Genomic DNA, 18,861 nt, shown 5'->3' with positions numbered 1-18,861 from the left:
TTATTTTAGACCCCTTAAGATGAGTAACTTAAAATGTGTTAGCTGGTAAATACAATAGAACAATAGAATGTTGACATTAATAAATAGAAATCATTAAAATAATCAGCACCTGTGCTTTTTGTACACTGAAATTGGCCAACCTTAAGACTTTCAAAACCTTTAAAACATTAAACGATTAACATTTTAAGGCTTCAGGTAGGAACACAGGCATATTATAATGTTCCCCTTGTGCTTAAAACCCTTTCTAATGGGGAACTTGTGACAGTAACCAGAGGTTTTTTAAAGCAACACTAGAGTTTTTGCTCTTTGCTCCCCCTACAGGTTAGAAGCGGAAATGTCCATTACCACTGTCATAAATACTGCAGCATAGCTGGCTCTGATTGGAATGTATGTATGCCGTAAAGCAAGCTTTTGTAGTTTTCACTCGAACTACAGGACCGCGACCCGATGGTTGGAAAGTTCTTTAGTGCGGTTTTGGGCAGTGGTGGACAGTAACGAAGTAAATGTAATTCGTTACTGTACTTAAGTAGTTTTTTCGCGTATCTGTACTTTACTCAAGTACTTTTATTTTGGGAGACTTTTACTTTTACTTTACTACATTTTAAAGTCAAATACCTTACTTTTTACTCCACTACATTTAAAAAAATCGGTCGTTCCTTTTTATTTATCAGTGGATAAAAAACGTAACTGGGCAAACTAAAGCTGCACAAAAAAACTAAGATGCACACGTGATGCGTCAAACCACCAATCAGGGTACAGCATGCGCTTAGTTTCGAACTTGTTTTGGTTGCCGCGCTGTTTCACGTAAGCTACGCGAGTCACGCGAGTGCAGCAGCCAGCCAATGCATCGTTTGGAGAATGAAACTGCATTCAAAAACAACGGAGGAGATAACTGACCCGTCACAACAACAATGGCCTTTTTACGCGCGTTTTTTTAAGTCCTTGAATAAAAGAACGAGTCCTTTGTGTCTTCTCTGCCTGCCTTGAAACTGTGCTATTTCGTTTTAAAAGAATACTCTTTCAAATTCAAGGAAACGCGAAGAGGCAAGCCATTTTTATTCTGGTTATATTTTTAAATGAGCAATCTTAACAGCAGCCTGCAGAAAACCGTTAACTGCGCTGCCAAAATATACACGACGTCATCATGAACGAACCTTAAGCTATGCAGGCTGAAGCTATTTTTAGTTAGCTGTTTCACTTAAGTTCATTGTATTTGAAGCTCAGTGCTCTGTTATTTTGAAATGACAATTAATCACTATCAACACTGTTGTAAAATATAAATGACATTTTGACTAGCCATGCAGTGTATGATGCTTAAACAGGCAGGTGGATTGGAGTGCTCCCTATTAACTGAGATTGTTATTAATATTTTCAAAAGTTTTGCTTCCAAAATATATAAATACATTTAATTATACATATGACATGCTAAACCACATGAAACGTTTCTGAAATTATATTCTGTAAGGCTTGTTTTATTTGTCAAAGAAAGGGAGACTGATTTCTAGATAACGTTATGTATTTAATGTTTTGAAAACTATTGTGAACCTGTGCTTAAGTCAAGTTTTTATTACACTTAAACTGTTAAATTATTTAACAATTAAATCTTGAAATGAGACTTACTGCTCTCAAATCCTGTTATTTCATTTGATGCTAAAGGAATTTTTTTGTTTTTAAGGTTTTAGGCTTATGATCATTTTAATTGACATCAGTGTCTGATTTATTAATGTCCTTCTATTTATTGATTGGTTAGCCAAGAGAGTTATTTCACATAATTTGAGTTTTGTGACAAAAATGATACGGCCATAATAAATCACAGTACTTTTGTACTTAAGTACATTTTGAGGCAGATACTTTTGTACTTTTACTCAAGTAAAAATTTTAAGCAAGTACTTCTACTTTTACTTGACTAATATTTTACCCTGGGTATCTTTACTTTTACTCAAGTACACGATTTGTGAAAATTCGTCCACCACTGGTTTTGGGCAATAGAGGGCCGCAAAGCGAATGTGTTCACCCTGTTTCGAACTTTTTTGGAAACGTTATTTTAAGGTAAAAAATAAATCTTTGGTGTTGCTTTAAGATGCATAAGTCATCAAGGCTGTCTTATTTCAGAATATTAACAATAATAAAGTTGACTATTATTCTTAGTTAATCGTAAATTGTTGTAATATACTTATGACATGCAAATGTAATGCATATTTAACTTAAATAAACCAGGCTTGATGACGTAAGCATGAATCGAGATTGTGATTCTTTTTTCAAATAATCGTAAAAAGCCCTACTTCAGATTAGCTGGTAATCAAAGGCTGGTTTGTAAAGTCTGAAGGTTTCATTAGAGTATCACAGCAGTACCAGCTCGATGCATGAACAACTGAGGAGAAAACATACTGGGGCTATTCAGAATGATGAGCCGCCAGAAAAGTTACCGTGGGTTTTTTTGTGAATTATCTCATCCTTTTAGGCAGAACTTTTAAAATGTTTAAAATGCTGTTCTTTTTAAGGAAAAGGGTCGCAAGGACTGGAATTGATTGATCGTTTCGATATATATCTGTGCCTGCGTTTGTTAAAGGGACACTTCACCCATTTGCATTAAGCTTTGTATAGTTAGAGCCCCAGTCATGTTTTTGAAATGTCGTGCATCATTTCCTTAGTTGCCGCTGAGACAGGAGAAATGCAGATTTCAGTGTTGCACTTCCTTCTTTCAATGATGTAAAAATCATAATTTTGCATCATTGAAAGTAGGAAGTCCAATATATTTGTTGAGGGGGTGAGACTACAAACACCCCTTTTCTCTGTCAAATAGGCACCAAATTCGAAATGTATGTTACATTTCAACTACAAATATGATGCACTTGCAATAAAAATTAATGTTTCTACGGGTGAAATGCTCCTTTAATGTTCTGTCATGCTTGTACATGATCTCAGCTTCAACATGGATAGTTACGAGCTCCCTGATCTCTGCTTTAGTCCAGTTTGTCAACAGTTCTCGTCATGAATGTACAGCATTTGTTTCTGCCTCTTGTTCACACAAAAAAAACTATAGTTAACGCCAATGTGAGGTTGTTTTCTTATAGTCTATGGAAGGCACAGTAAATTTGACATTGTTCTCTCTTTTGGCTACCGTTTTAAGGACATTTCATTGTGTGATGGCATAAATGACATAATGAATAAAAAAACATTATAAATATATATTCAGTTAATAAATAGTATTGTATGGTTAATTTCCTGAATAAAGATAGCCCATCCCCAAAGAACACGGCATGGGTGCACAGTGCTCAGAAAAACAATTCTCTATGGTTCACAGTGGACTCCCCACTGAGCCCACATTTGTTTTTTAAAAATCACACCTCCAGGCAGTCAGATTTCTGTCTCTCGCCTTAAATCTAATGCTACATTCTACATGCACAGAGAATCTGAATCTGGTCTTGTCTAATATCATTTGAAATGTTTAGTGCAAGTCGCACAATGGGCTCACTCATATGACAACAGAATTCAATGTATAAGATAAGCAAACTTCACCCAATGTTGGGAGACACCTCCTACATTACCAATCACCCACTGTATGCAGATTAATTACAGCACAACATCAAATCAGTACTAAATTCCTATATGCTTTGTTCTCTCTGGATATTTAAGGAAAGTTTGTGAAGGCTTCGCGTGGGATTTTCTTTATTTAGAAATGAACCTCATGTATTTTTATTTTACCCTGAAGAATCTAGCCAGATCTTCTAAACTGGTATCATCCTTTTGGCAGGTATGTAATGTTTTTTTATTTATTACATCTCTTTATTGTTTTATGTTTCGTTTTGAATTGGATTGTGAATTGGCCTCTGAATTATGATTTATGAATGCAAATCATTAAATAGCCTACTTCCATTCAAACGTTTTAGGTTCACTTTCACTTAGGCTATTTAATTATATTTTTCACATATTACTATAATAGTAAATTGATCAAAATTACGGAACTATGAAAGTTAATACTGTGACTTAAGAATGTGTTATTAAAATGATCCATTAGTTTGAGACCCCTGCATTACAGCATTTATCACTGACTGACATTCAGATGAACCTTATTAACCTTATTCTCTGCATTACATAATTTATCACTGACTGACATTCAGATGAACCTTATTAATATTAAAGGTGAGCCCTAAAGTCTGAATATTTGACAGTAAGTTTACATAAAATTTTGTATGAAGGCTAAATAGAAATAAAAAATGAACATCAATTTATACCATTTTTATTTTTGTAAATATTATATAGTTTTATAGGAGAATGCTTCATAGACTTGGTCAATTAATTTGTTTAGAAGTTTGTTTGTACAGACATTTATTTTGGGTATTCTTTGCAGTTTTTCCCAAGGCTTTTGAAAACATTCATACCATTATCGGATTTATACCGTATCGACCGAAATTTAGAAGTATACAGGCGATAAAAATTTTGGCCATATCGTCCAGCCGTACTCAGAAGTGATGAACTGTGTCCTAATGCATTAATTGTTCGGGTACAACATACAAGTCAGCATTGAAGGCTGTTTTTATTTGTTGTTAAAGCATGTATGTGTTGAAACATAATCAAAGGTTACTGATTATGGTTACACTGATATTCATCTTACCAATTTCTGGTCTCCACAGCAAATCTCTTTACTGTCCTGATACTTATGGTGTGCACTGTATATTGTATGTGCATGTATGTGTGTGTGTATATATATATATATATATATATATATATATATATATATATATAATTCTTAAGAGGAACTAATAACTCGATACTTAAGTATTTATTTCTGTAGTTACTTGTACTTTTACTTGAGTAAAGTTTTTGGCTACTTTTCCACCTCTGGTTATTTGTCATATTCTTTTCTAAGATTGAGCTCCCTGACAATCTGTCAGAAATATCTTGTTGTGGCTCAAAAATTGGTTGAGAACATGCGGTTCATGTATGTCTTCTTTAGTCTGTTGTTGCTTTAGGTTTTTTATTGGCACACGTCACATTTTGCACTTACTGCGGAGTGTTGAGATTGTTTACATATTTGTGCCCATATGTACACTTTATGTGCTGGTTTTATTTTTGAATGAATATCTTCTAAAATTGTATGATGTTTTTGTTGAGTCATTATTACAAAAATCTTTTTCTGACCTTTTTGAATCTTGCCCCTGACAAATAACCCAAATTACAAAAAAAGACTAAAATTAAGCATTTTCAAAAAATAAACACTAAACTAAACTAGCAAACCCACTATAAAAACTAATTAAAACTAAACTGAATTTGAAAACAAAAAGTCAAAACGAAATAAAAATAAAAACTAATGAAAAATGCAAAACTATAAAAACCTTTTTTACTTCTATTTAGTTTTCATCTTTTTCTATTCTTTAGTATCATTCATTAGTTTTTTAGTTATTATTGAATAACTTTTGTTAATAAAGTCTAAGTATTTTCTTATTTGTTGAATGATCCATTTAGATCATTCTTATTGTTAAAGTGAAATTCTTTAGCTGTTGCCCCGAGGTAAAAAGGGAAGGGGTCATTTGACACACACACTAAAGGGTGCAATTTACCTCTAGTGTCCTGTATATGACAATTGTTCCCCTATGTTAAAAGCAATACATTAATGGTGCCTGTGTCAAAATCACTATAGGGGGTTTTATGAAATTAACACTGAAATAATTTCTAGATCTGGATGTAATGTTAAACATTTACACACATGCTCTGTTTTGCAATATAAGTTTTAATGTTGTACAAACATTTACTTACCGGGCAAGTGGACTTCTGATGATTAGAGGACTTTGATTCAGCCCCTATGTCAGGTAAGTTAAAAGACAAACGTGTAAATCTGAAATACCAGTGCTATTTTAGATTTATTACAGCAGCATGCCAATATTGTGACATATTATCACATTACAGCATAGTACTGATGTAATCTATTAAACAAAGTAATGGAGTTCATGTTCTTACCATATTTAGCCAACACAAGCCTGGGCTTCCCATTCTCCAGCTGAAACAACAGACCATCACTACAAAACAAACCATTTAAGAATTGGTTTTAACATATAGTGTCATCACATCTTACTCAAAAAGCAACTGGCATGTGCCACTACGTTTCCCAAAAGGGCTTTTCACACTGTGCTTAACCCTGGTTATCTTCTTTTTAAACCCCACTTTTAATTCTAGGATAATGATCGTTTCACACCCTGTTGAGTGGCAAAACATTTAGCAAAATGGCTGGCTGTTCTAGGGGCGGCCACGAAAAGTTCAATTCAATTCAATTTTATTTATATAGCGCTTTTCACAATTGGTGATTGTTTCAAAGCAGCTTTACATTAATAGAAGCAGTGGAAAGCACAGAAAAACGACAGATAGCACAACATAATACACGATAGCACAAGCAGCTAAATTTGCTGCGGCTATGAATCAACATTATAAGCGTGCGTATTGCTAATGTCAGTATAACTGACAATTATCAGCAAAAATTACATTTAGTTGAACTTGATGTTGGCATGTGGCCAGACATGGCTTGTTCCAACATATTTACGTACCTTATTTTTGTTAAATCTGGTAGTACAGTCTATCACACAACAGCCTTTTCCCATTTAGATGCATTTTCCCTGTGATTTCGCTGATTTTACACTGTAAACAAATTCTGCCGCTCTGTCTTTTGCCACTCAGTGGGCATAACCGCAGTCACTTTCAACAAAGGTGACATCACGTGCATACCCTCTATAGGCAATGAAGCCCCCATTTATGATTTTTTTGCTTCATGTAATGTAATGAAAGTACACATGAACACTGCAGAATGCACAGTGAGTGACCCCATTACCTTAATAATGCATGTTGCTTGCCATTGCCTTGCTCTTGCATGTTTCTGTTACGAGAATCATGTGATGCGTAAATAAGTGATAAATATAAGGGTGAAGTTGAGCACAAATGTTCTGGGCATGTGCACACGCGTTTACTTTCATACCTTTCTTCTGCGGCACTATGGTTTAAAAAGGATGCCGTGATTTTGGGGTCCCCTTTCATTAGGACAAAAATACAGTCAGTCAGATGCAAAATGTACAGCGCCATAACAAGTTCCCTCATATCATTTCATATTTAAACTTCAAGTGTCAAGAGTACCAGAGATCGATACAAGCATATCTTGACTGAGAACGAGTGAGAGGATGACACGACAAATCGCTAAAATGATAGCAAAAGCTGCTTAATGTTATGAAGCTTATGCTTTGGCTGGACATGTTTCAAAGCGCGCTGTTATTGTGCACATACACAACGGAAGTTGAACTTTCTCTCCAGTACATACAGCGGGAACAATAAGTATTTGACACATCAGCATTTTTATCAGTAAGGAGATTTCTACGTGGGCTATTGACAAAAAATTTCTACCAGATGTAGCCATCAAGCCAAATATTGAATTCATACAAAGAAATCAGAACATTTAAGTATACAATAAATAATAATAAATAAAGTGAAATGAACAGGGAATAAGTATTGAACACATCAAGAGAACAAGGTGCAAAATGGCATAGAAAGCCAGGAGATCACCTGAAATCTGTCAGTATTAAGAGAGAAGCCATGCCCCCTATCAGTACTAATTGATATCAGCTGCTTTAGTCCTAGTTGATGGCATTTAAATGCTTCTCATTACCCAGGAGGCACACAGGAAAGACTTCATGATGGATAAAAGCAAAGAACTCGCTCAAGATCTTTGTAATCTTATCATTGAAAAGCATTTTGATGAAAATGGTTATAGGCGCATTTCCAGAATGCTGAATGTTCCTGTGAGCACTGTGGGGGCCATTATACGAAAATGGAAAGAGCATCACTTCACCATATACCGGCCACGATCAGGTGCTCCACGTTAGATCCCTGTCCGAGGATTCCAAAGAATAATCAGGAGACTTCTCCAAGAGCCAAGAACCACTCAGGCAGAACTTCAGGAAGACCTTGCATCAGCAGGTACTGTTGTTTCAAAGAAAACTATAAGCAATGCACTGAACCGCCATGCCATCCATGCATGCTCACCACACAAGACTCCATTGCTGAACAAAAAGCATGTTGAGGCTCAGTTAAAGTTCGCAAGAAAGCATTTGGAGAAGCCTGTAGATTATTGGGGCCTATAGTATGGTCAGATAAAAGCAAAATTGAACATTCTACACACCATGTTTGGAGAAGAAATGGCACTGCCCACCACCCCAAGAACACCATATCAAGAGTTAAGTTTGGGGGTGGAAGCATTATGGTTTGGGGCTGCTTTTCAGCAAGGGGTACTGGCACAATTCATATTACTGAAGGCACGTACAAATTTGACCAACATAAAATTAGAAAACAATACATTACAAGATGAACCTCGAATGTTAAAATTCGGCCTTCTTAACATTAGATCGCTTACCAATAAAGAACCTATTGTTAATGAAATAATTAATGACCAAAACTTAGATGCACTCTGTTTAACAGAAACCTGGCTTAAAGCAGACGACTACATTAGTTTAAACGAATCCACCCCACAAGACTATTATTATAAACACGAACCTAGGTTAAAGGGGAGAGGGGGTGGTGTAGCTACAATATACAACAAAATTTTTAAAGTAAACCAAAAATCTGAACTAAAATTTAAATCATTTGAACTAATGTTGTTAAATATGGAAATAACTGATCGTAACCACAAACAGCTCTCTTTTGCCTTAGCTACAATCTATAGACCTCCGGGCCACCATGCAGATTTCCTTAAAGAAATAGCAGATTTTCTGTCTGAGCTTGTAGTCACTGTAGATAAAGCTCTTATCGTTGGTGATTTTAATATTCATGTGGATAACCATAAAGATGCATTAGGACGTGCGTTTATGGATGTTCTAAATTCTCTCAATATTAGACAAAACGTGACAGGGCCAACGCATACTCGTAAGCACACATTAGACTTAATTCTGTCACTCGGGCTTAATATTAATGACATCAAAATATCACCTCTGAGTGATGCAGTTTCTGACCATTACCTTGTGTCATACACTGTACTTCTAGATAGGATCACTCAATCCACAACATGCTACAGATTAGCCAGAACAATAATTTCCACCACTAAAGATAGCTTTATTAGCACTCTTCCAGACCTGTCCCAAATTAAACATGCAGATAACTGTGATGATCTAGATATTGTAATAGAAAACCTAAACAATGTCTGTTCTAACACATTGGATGCCGTTGCTCCCATTCGAAAAAAGAGAATCAAAGAAAAGCCGCCAGCTCCATGGTATGATCATCACACCGCAGCTCTTAAAAAGGCAACTAGGAAAATGGAAAGAAATTATAGAAGCACAAAATTAGAAGTATGGCGTGCAGCATGGAAAGATAGTGTTAAACACTACAGACAGGCTATTAAAACCGCCAGATCTACCTATCTTAGCAAGCTTATAAATGAGAATCATAATAACCCTCGTTTCCTCTTTAGCACCGTTGCAAAACTGACTAGAAACAAAGAACAAACAGAAACCAATAGTAAACTCCAACACAATAGTAACGACTTCATGAACTTCTTTTCTAACAAAATTACGGCTATAAGGGAAAACATCGTAGCTACACAGGCAGCCACCACTCTACCCGTTAGTTCACTTAACACTAGACTACCACACGAACATCTTGATTCATTTAAACCTACTACACTAGAAGAGCTCTCTAAACTAGTAACGTCATCCAAATCATCGTCCTGTATATTAGACCCCGTTCCCACAAAACTACTTAAAGAGGTATTTCCTGTAGTGTCAACCCCGGTTCTAAATATCTTTAACTCATCGCTAGAAATAGGATACGTTCCAACATCTTTCAAACTAGCAGTTATTAAACCGCTGATTAAAAAACCACAGCTTGATCAGGGAGAGCTTAATAACTTTAGACCAATCTCAAATCTCCCTTTTCTTTCGAAAATATTAGAAAAGGTAGTGGCAAGCCAGTTACGCACATTTTTGACAAATAATAGTACATATGAAAAGTTCCAATCAGGATTCAGGCCCCACCATAGCACAGAGACAGCGTTGCTTAGAGTTACAAATTACCTCCTATTAACATCCGATCGTGGTGAAATCTCAATTCTTATATTATTAGACCTTAGTGCAGCCTTTGACACAATAGATCATACAATCTTACTCAATAGACTAGAAAACTATGTTGGTATCAGTGGTCAGGCGCTAGCATGGTTTAGGTCGTATCTAACCAATCGCTATCACTTTGTTTATGTAAACGAGGAAGAGTCATATCACTCCCTGGTTAAATACGGTGTACCGCAGGGATCGGTTTTAGGTCCTATCCTGTTCTCGTTATACATGTTACCTCTAGGAGACATTATCAGGAAACATAACATAAGTTTTCACTGCTATGCGGATGATACCCAGCTTTACATCTCCTCACATCCCAGCGAAACACACACGTTTTCTAAGCTAACAGACTGCCTTAGCGATGTTAGTGACTGGATGGCACATAACTTTCTTAAGCTGAACTCCAATAAGACAGAAATACTTATTATTGAACCGAATCGCTACAAACATAATATGTCAGATTACACTTTGCACATAGATGGCTGCACTGTGGTGCCATCTTCCACGGTAAGGAACTTAGGTGTGATGTTCGACAGCAACTTATCCTTCGATAGTCATATCGCCAACGTCTGCCGTACAGCTTTCTTCCACCTTAGAAATATCTCGAAAATACGCCATATACTGTCTACATCTGACGCAGAGAAGCTTATCCATGCTTTTATGACCTCTAGAATAGACTATTGTAACTCGCTACTCGGGGGATGCCATGCAAATCAAGTAAACAAGCTTCAGCTAGTTCAAAACGCTTCCGCAAGGGTACTTACTCGATCTAAAAAGTACGACCACATAAGCCCAATTCTGGCATCTTTACACTGGCTACCAGTTAAATATCGCATACAATTTAAAATATCACTACTCACCTACAAAGCTTTAAATGGCCTAGCACCCTCATACCTTAGAGAATTACTATCAGAATACAATCCATCACGCACACTACGGTCACAAAATTCTGGTCTCTTGATTATCCCTAGACTATCAAAAGTGTCTAAAAGTGGAAGGTCATTTTCCTACTTAGCCCCTAAGCTCTGGAATGATTTACCAACCGATGTCCGAGAATCAGACACAGTCGATAATTTTAAATCTAGACTTAAAACTTTTCTCTTCAACAAAGCATTCGCATAATTTGTCTAGTAAAAGTACTTAACTCGAAATAGTTATTTGTACCGAACAAAGCACTCGCGGTCATAAAACAGACCAACCAAATAAATAAATAAAAACCTTATCTTAACGTATAGTCGGATTGCGATTTTGGAACTTTCGTGTTCTTGTGAATAGTATGCCATACAAACCCGTTTGCCACTGAACCTGCATTAACGACGACAGTGGGGCATCCGGCCTTAGTCAAACGGGTTGGCACGTACGGTTGGGTTGGGCTTTTGGCGCTTTCTTTATATTGCGAATACTATGCCATACAGACCCGTTTGCCACTGAACCTGCATTAACGACGACAGTGGGGCTTCCAGCCTTAGTCAAACGGGTTGGCACGTATGGTCGGGTTGCGATTTTGGCGCTTTTTTGTGTCTTGTGAATAGTATGCCATACAGACCCGTTTGCCACTGAACCTGCATTAACGACGACAGTGGGGCCTCCAGCCTTAGTCAAACGGGTTGGCACGTATGGTCAGGTTGCGATGTTGGCGTTTTCTCATGATCTTGTAAATAGCATGCAATATAGACCCGTTTGCCACTGAACCTGCATTAACGACGACAGTGGGGTTACAGGCCTTAGTCAAACGGGTCGACAGGTTTCATTTTCTCTTTCTCTTAAAAATCAGAAGGTGACCCTTAGTTACCATATATACCGTCGCAGTGGGCCCCCAATTTGCAAAATCCTCAACTGTGGATAATATAATTATGCCGCAATAGTTAGTCTGTCTGAAACTAAGCTGATTAAACCACATCACTGTGTGACACTTGCATTACATGTGAACGGCCCCTACGCTAATATGATTTTGTTTTTCTCTCCCTGTCCTGTCCTCGACCCTGAGGACAATGGGACAAACAGACCCAGTTCCGGTAGATGTGAAAGTCGACTCACCTCTGATCTACTGGTCGTCCATCACTGTGATGCCCAGCTGATGCCTGACCAACGACCACCGGCAGAACCCGCTTAAACCCCGCTTAATCCCCGCTTAATCTCCTTATCCGTTTATATGTGTTTATATACATATATATCTCCCAAGGGTTTTTCCCTCCTAGGACTTTTTATTTATTTTTTCCTCGGTTCTTGTTTTTTTTCTCCTAGGGGGTTTTTTACCCCGGGGAGGTAGCCTGCTTGGGCTTAATTTAGCTTCTTCTCCTAGACGTTACATTAGTAATACGCTCGTTCATAATGTCGAGTCATAGCCTCAGCAAATTTGACAGCTTATGCTATTGTGTATTATGTTGTGCTATCTGTCATTTTTCTGTGCTTTTACTGCTTCTATTAATGTAAAGCTGCTTTGAAACAATTGAGTATTGTGAAAAGCGCTATATAAATAAAATTGAATTGAATTGAATTGAATTGAATGGAGAGATGTAAAGGGACATTCTGGATAAAAATCTGCGGAAATGAAAAGAGGGTGGACATTTAAGCAAGACAATGATCCACAAACACAAGGAAACAATGAAGTGGTTTCAAAGAAAGAAAATCAAGTTGCTTAAATGACCCAGTGAGAGAACTGAAGATCAAAGTACAAGAGGCCCAAGGAACCTTCAAGATTTAAAGACCATGTGTGGAAGAATGGGCCAGAATTATTCATGAGCAATGCAGACGACTGGTCTCTCCATACAAAAGTTGTCTAGAAGCTGTAATCACCAACAAAGGCTTTTCTACAAAGTATTAAATAAAGTGTGTTTAATACTTTTTTATTGCATGTTCACTAAACATTACATAAAAGAAAACATACAACATTACATTACATAACATAAATAACAGGGGAAGACGCATAACAGACCTTACTACATTAACATACATATTTTACACAGAGAAAAAAAATGATTTCCTTTACAAAGCAACATAAACCAGATCATCATAAACTAGTTAAGATTTTTCCCAGTATAAGTGATGTTTTCTTCTTTTTCAATTCAATTCAATTCAATTTTATTTATATAGCGCTTTTCACAAGTGTTAATTGTTGCAAAGCAGCTTTACATGAGAAGATGTAGAGGAGAACACAGAAAATCAATAGATAATATAAGAAGTAGAGATAGTGACTAAGGTTAAACCGTACAAGCGAGCATATTAATAATGTAATGTATAGAGTAAAGTGCTAAGTTAAGCCAAAGTTGGCTGACTCTCCCTGGGACGAAAAAACCCAATGGGAAAAACTCCTAGAAGGACAAAAACCCTTGGGAGGAATTAATATATACATAGATATAGATATAGATACGGTAGGGATAGGAGGCGGGTAAGCGGATTAAACTGGTTTAGCCGGTGGTCGTGCATCACCTGGTCATCACGTTGAAGGACAGCCAGTAGATCAGTGGTGCAATGACCTTCACAGCAACAGGAACTGGGTTTGTTTGTCTCATTGTCCTCGGGGTCGAGGACGAGACAGGGAGACAAAAACAGAGTTCTATTAGCATAGGGGCCATTCGCATGTAATGCAAGTGTCATACATTATAGTGGTTTAAGTCAGCTCGGTTCCAGACAGGCTAACTATTGCGACAATAGTATATTACCCATATGAGGTATGTGAGTACTTTGCTCTAGACAAAATAACTACTGCGGGAAAAGTACATTTACTGGACATTTTATGTGAATGCTTTGTTAAAGAAGAATGTCTTAAGTTTAGATTTAAATTGATCGACTGTGTCTGATACTCGAACATTATTTGGTAAATCATTCCAGAGCTTAGGGGCTAAGTAGGAAAAGGATCTACCACCTTTAGACACTTTTGATATTCTAGGGATAATTAAGTGACCAGAATTTTGTGAGCGCAGTTTACGTGATGGATTGTATTCTGATAGTAGTTCTTTAATATAAGAGGGCGCTAGGCCATATAAGGCTTTGTAGGTGATTAGTAATATTTTAAATTGTATGCGATATTTAACTGGTAGCCAGTGTAAAGATGCTAGAATTGGACTGATGTGGTCATACTTTTTAGATCGAGTAAGCACTCTTGCGGTGGCGTTTTGAACCAGCTGTAGCTTGTTTACCTGATTTGCATGGCATCCCCCGAGTAACGAGTTACAATAGTCTATTCTAGAGGTCATAAAAGCATGGATAAGCTTTTCTGCATCTGATGCAGACAGCATATGGCTTATTTTTGAGATATTTCTAAGATGGAAGAATGCTGTGCGGCAGACGTTGGCGATATGACTATCAAAAGATAGATTGCTGTCGAACATCACGCCTAAATTCTTAACCGTGGAAGATGGCACCACCGTGCAGCCATCTATGGGCAACTTGTAATCTGACATATTATGTTTGTAGCGATTCGGTTCAATAATAAGTATCTCTGTCTTATTGGAGTTTAGCATAAGAAAGTTATGTGCCATCCAGTCCCTAATATCACTAATGCAGTCTGTTAGCTTAGAAAACTGGTGGGTTTCGCTAGGATGTGACGAGATGTAAAGCTGGGTATCATCCGCATAGCAGTGAAAACTTATGTTATGTTTCCTGATAATGTCTCCTAGAGGTAACATATATAACGAGAATAGGATAGGGCCTAGAACTGATCCCTGAGGGACGCCGTATTTAACGGGGGAGTGATATGACTCTTCCTCATTTACATAAACAAAGTGATATCGATTGGTTAGATACGATCTAAACCAGGCTAACGCCTGACCACTGATGCCAACATAGTTTTCTAGTCTATTGAGTAAGATTCTGTGATCTATTGTGTCAAAGGCTGCACTAAGGTCTAGTAATATAAGGATTGAGATTTCACCACGATTGGATGTTAATAGGAGGTCATTTGTAACTCTAAGCAGCGCTGTCTCTGTGCTATGGTGGGGCCTGAATCCTGATTGAAACTTTTCATATGTATTATTATTTTCTACGAATGTGCGTAGCTAGCTTGCCACTACTTTTTCTAATATTTTAGAAAGAAAAGGTAGATTTGAGATTGGTCTAAAGTTATTAAGATCTCCATGGTCAAGGTTTGGTTTTTTAATGAGCGGTCTAATAACTGCTAGTTTGAAAGCTGTTGGAACGTATCCTAATTCTAGAGATGAGTTAAAGATATTAAGTACCGTGTCTGACACTACATAAAATACCTCTTTTAGTAATTTTGTGGGAACGGGGTCTAGTATACAGGACGATGATTTGGATGACGTTACTAATTTAGAGAGCTCTTCTATTGTAGTAGGTTTAAATGACTCAAGATGTTTGTTTGGTAATTAGTGGAAAATTTACTATTGGGTAGAGTGGTGGCTGCTTGCATAGTTTCTATGTTTTCCCTAATAAACATAATTTTGTTAGTAAAGAAGTTCATGAAGTCATCACTATTGTGTTGGAGTTTACTATTGGTTTCTGTTTGTTCTTTGTTTCTAGTCAGTTTCGCAACTGTGCTAAATAGGAAACGAGGGTTGTTATGATTTTCTTTAATAAGCGTACAGAGATAGGTAGATCTTGCAGTTTTAATACTAGCCTGTCTGTAGTGTTGAACACTCTCTTTCCATGCTGAACGCCATACCTCTAACTTTGTGTTCAGTAGTTTCTTTCCATTTTTCTAGCTACTTTTTTAAGGGCTGCAGTATGATGGTCATACCATGGAGCTGGCGGTTTTTCTTTGATTCTCTTTTTTCGAATGGGAGCAACGGCATCCAACGTGCTAGAGCAGACGTTGTTCAGGTTTTCTATTATAATATCCAGATCTTCACGGTTATCTGCTACATGTTTCATTTGAGACAGGTCTGGAAGAGTGCTGATAAAGCTATCTTTAGTGGTGGAAATTATTGTTCTGGCTAAAGACGGAGCGGTCCTATCTAGAAGTATCGTGTATTACACAAGGCAATGGTCTGAAACGGCATCGCTCTGGGGTGATATTTCGATGTCATTAATATTGAGTCCGAGTGACAGAATTAAGTCTAGTGTGTGATTACGAGTATGCGTGGGCCCTGACACGTTTTGTTTAATGCGGAGATAATTTAGAACATCCATAAACGCACGTCCTAATGCATCTTTTGGATTATCCACATGGATATTAAAATCACCAACGATAAGAGCTTTATCTACAGTGACTGTAAGCTCAGATAGGAAGTCTGCTATTTCTTTAAGAAAATCTGTGTGGTGGCCTGGATGCCTATATATGGTAGCTAAAATAAACGAAAGTCGTTTGTTGTTACGATCAGTTATTTCCATATTTAACAGTATTATTTCAAACGAATAAAATTTTAGGTTGGATTTATGGTTTACTTTGAATATTTTATTGTATATTGTAGCTACACCACCCCCTCTCCCTTTTAGACGAGGAACGTGTTTATAATAATAGTCTTGTGGGGTGGATTCGTTTAAACTGGTGTAATCGTCTGCTTTAAAGCTCACGTAACACACGCTGTTTCTGCATTTCTGATGTTAATCTGGAGTACCTATAGAGTAGTATGACATCCTTTATATCTCTGAAGAGTCTTTAGTTTAATCAGATTTATAAAAGAAAGATTAGCTTTACCGAATCTTTCCGATAACGTACGAAAAAATGAAGGAGGAGTTACTACCGCAGGAGGAGCGAGTACGAGTCATGCAACACTATACAACACTGTTTTAACTTATGATTCACTACATGTTCGTGTCATTTATATAATATACACGCGCCTATTTCCAACATAAGACAGAAGTCATACTTACCACGTGTAACTCGTCATGACCCGGTTCTGAAAATCCACAGCATCAAACACACACGCAAAACTCCGCTGCTAATCCGGATAATAAACTATATCCATTGTTTCCATAAGGCTGGATGTCTTCTCCTTACATCCAAAAACACACTTCTTGTTGTGCCTTGTTGACTTTTGAAATTAAACAAAGCTGAGTGGCGTGATAAGCTGTTAGCAAGCTCTAGCGTCTCCCGCTGACTGATGGCTGGGCGGGGTTTTCCGGGGGAAGTTTTCCGGCGGAAGCCCATATAAAGAAGTGATACGTATCGAAAACCCCTGAAACGTCAGTTAGAACTGTAATCGAAAAAAACTAGCCGAAACTTGTACGAACCCTGGCGAAGTGCATTCGGCACAGAAATACTCTGAAACACGCCCAACTGCTGTTTTGACACTTTGCCTACGTTTAGCATGAGGAAACAACTTTATAACTGTGTTAATAAGTCAGAATGCTTGAAATACCATTAAACCCCCCCCCTTTAAGCCAGGTCTCTGTTAAACAGAGTGCATCTAAGTTTTGGTCAGTAATTATTTAATTGATAATTCGTCCTTTATTGGTAAGCAATCTAATGTTAAGAAGGCCGAATTTTAACATTTGAGTTTCATCTGTTAATGTATTGTGTTCTAATTTTATGTTAATACGATTTGTACGAGACGAGGTAAACGGTGCTCTGTATTTATTTTTTCGAGGAACAGACACAGTCGAGATGTGTTGGTACTCTGGTAAAAAAGGCTCTATGTGCTGGGATATATGTGATAGGGCTGTGCCGATAGACGATAGTATCGTGTATCGACGATCTCCAGACATATCGCCAATGGCAGGCTTTCATGACGATAGTCATGACGATAGTTGGCAAATGGTTATTATTATTATAGTTTTACATTAACATCCACATTGCATGCTTTCCTGTAAAGAGAGAATTCCTTCTTGCACGTACCTGTCCTGCACTTAATGTGCAAGTCTTGGACTCCTTCTAGCACTAAATCCAGCTGCGCTTCTCTTTGTCTCACGTGCACGCGCTCTCGCATCTGTCCTAAGTCTAAACATATAAACTAAAGTGGTAATCCTTATGTATTTGTTCAGTTTAACGCGTTTCATGCGAGCTGAGGCAAACTATTCCTTTTGTTTAAAATATGACCTGCTGCATATTGGCGCCTCTCTCACTCTCGCGGACAACCTGATCTCACGAATTTCCGTGACATTGTGCTCATTTTTCCGTGACATTCTCACGGATCTCCGCATATTTCCGTGGCCCTGCCACGGACTTTCTTGTCCGTGGCATTCTCACGGATTGGTTACTCAACTGTTTTGTCCTATTTTCTTACCATTTTCGCTTCGGTTTAGGGTTAGATTTACATAAAATGACATCCCTACCCAAACCCAACTCTAACCCCAATGCCAGGTGACAATTGATTAAAGTTTAGAAAATATAAAAGAATACATCAGAAAAAATTGTATAAACCAATACTTACAGTGACAAAGTAACGCAAGCACCAAATCTAACCCTAAACCGAAGCGACAATGGTTTGAAAATAGGAAAAAGCAGTTGAGTAACCAATCCGTGAGAATGCCACGGAAAAGAAAGTCCGTGGCAGGGCCACGGAAATATGCGGAGATCCGTGAGAATGTCACGGAAAAATGAGCACAAAATTCCGTGACTATGCCACGAAACTTTGTGAGATCATGTTGCTCGCGGACATGCAGTCCGAAGTCAGATCACTAGGTATTAATCCTATTTATGACATGCATTTCAATGAGTTGTAGCAACACGTCCCTCGTGTTTAAAATATGATTGTGTTTAAAATATGATCGCGTTCCGCTGGACCAATGTGTTTAAAAAGGCACCCATGAGAGCACCACTGCTTGACACGTGTAGCGTTCTGCAACAGCACTAAACAAATGCATTGAATTGTTTGTATCGCAGATGCATGTTTTTAGAGTTATTAAGTAATCATGGTTAGGGTTTTAATGACGCGCTTGC

The 18,861-nt window shown here is 37.5% G+C and overlaps 1 protein-coding gene across 3 annotated transcripts in view; it reads right to left on the bottom strand.

The window, feature by feature from the left end:
* Positions 1 to 18,861, bottom strand: part of ccdc66 (coiled-coil domain containing 66) — a 132,824-nt gene that overhangs the window by 87,552 nt on the left and 26,411 nt on the right. For all 3 annotated transcript variants that reach the window (XM_055217558.2, XM_055217559.2, XM_055217561.2), the window contains exons 2-3: positions 5,959 to 6,017; positions 5,758 to 5,801 (exon numbers count right to left, since the gene is read on the bottom strand). In XM_055217558.2, coding sequence (XP_055073533.2) covers positions 5,758 to 5,801; positions 5,959 to 6,017 — 103 coding nt within the window. The remainder of the gene's footprint in view (positions 1 to 5,757; positions 5,802 to 5,958; positions 6,018 to 18,861) is intronic.

This window comes from Misgurnus anguillicaudatus, chromosome 23, assembly GCF_027580225.2.
Source record: "Misgurnus anguillicaudatus chromosome 23, ASM2758022v2, whole genome shotgun sequence".
Classification (NCBI taxonomy): Eukaryota; Metazoa; Chordata; class Actinopteri; order Cypriniformes; family Cobitidae; genus Misgurnus; species Misgurnus anguillicaudatus.
Note: the sequence above shows the minus strand (reverse complement) of the source record. Positions and strands in the feature narration are given on the sequence as shown.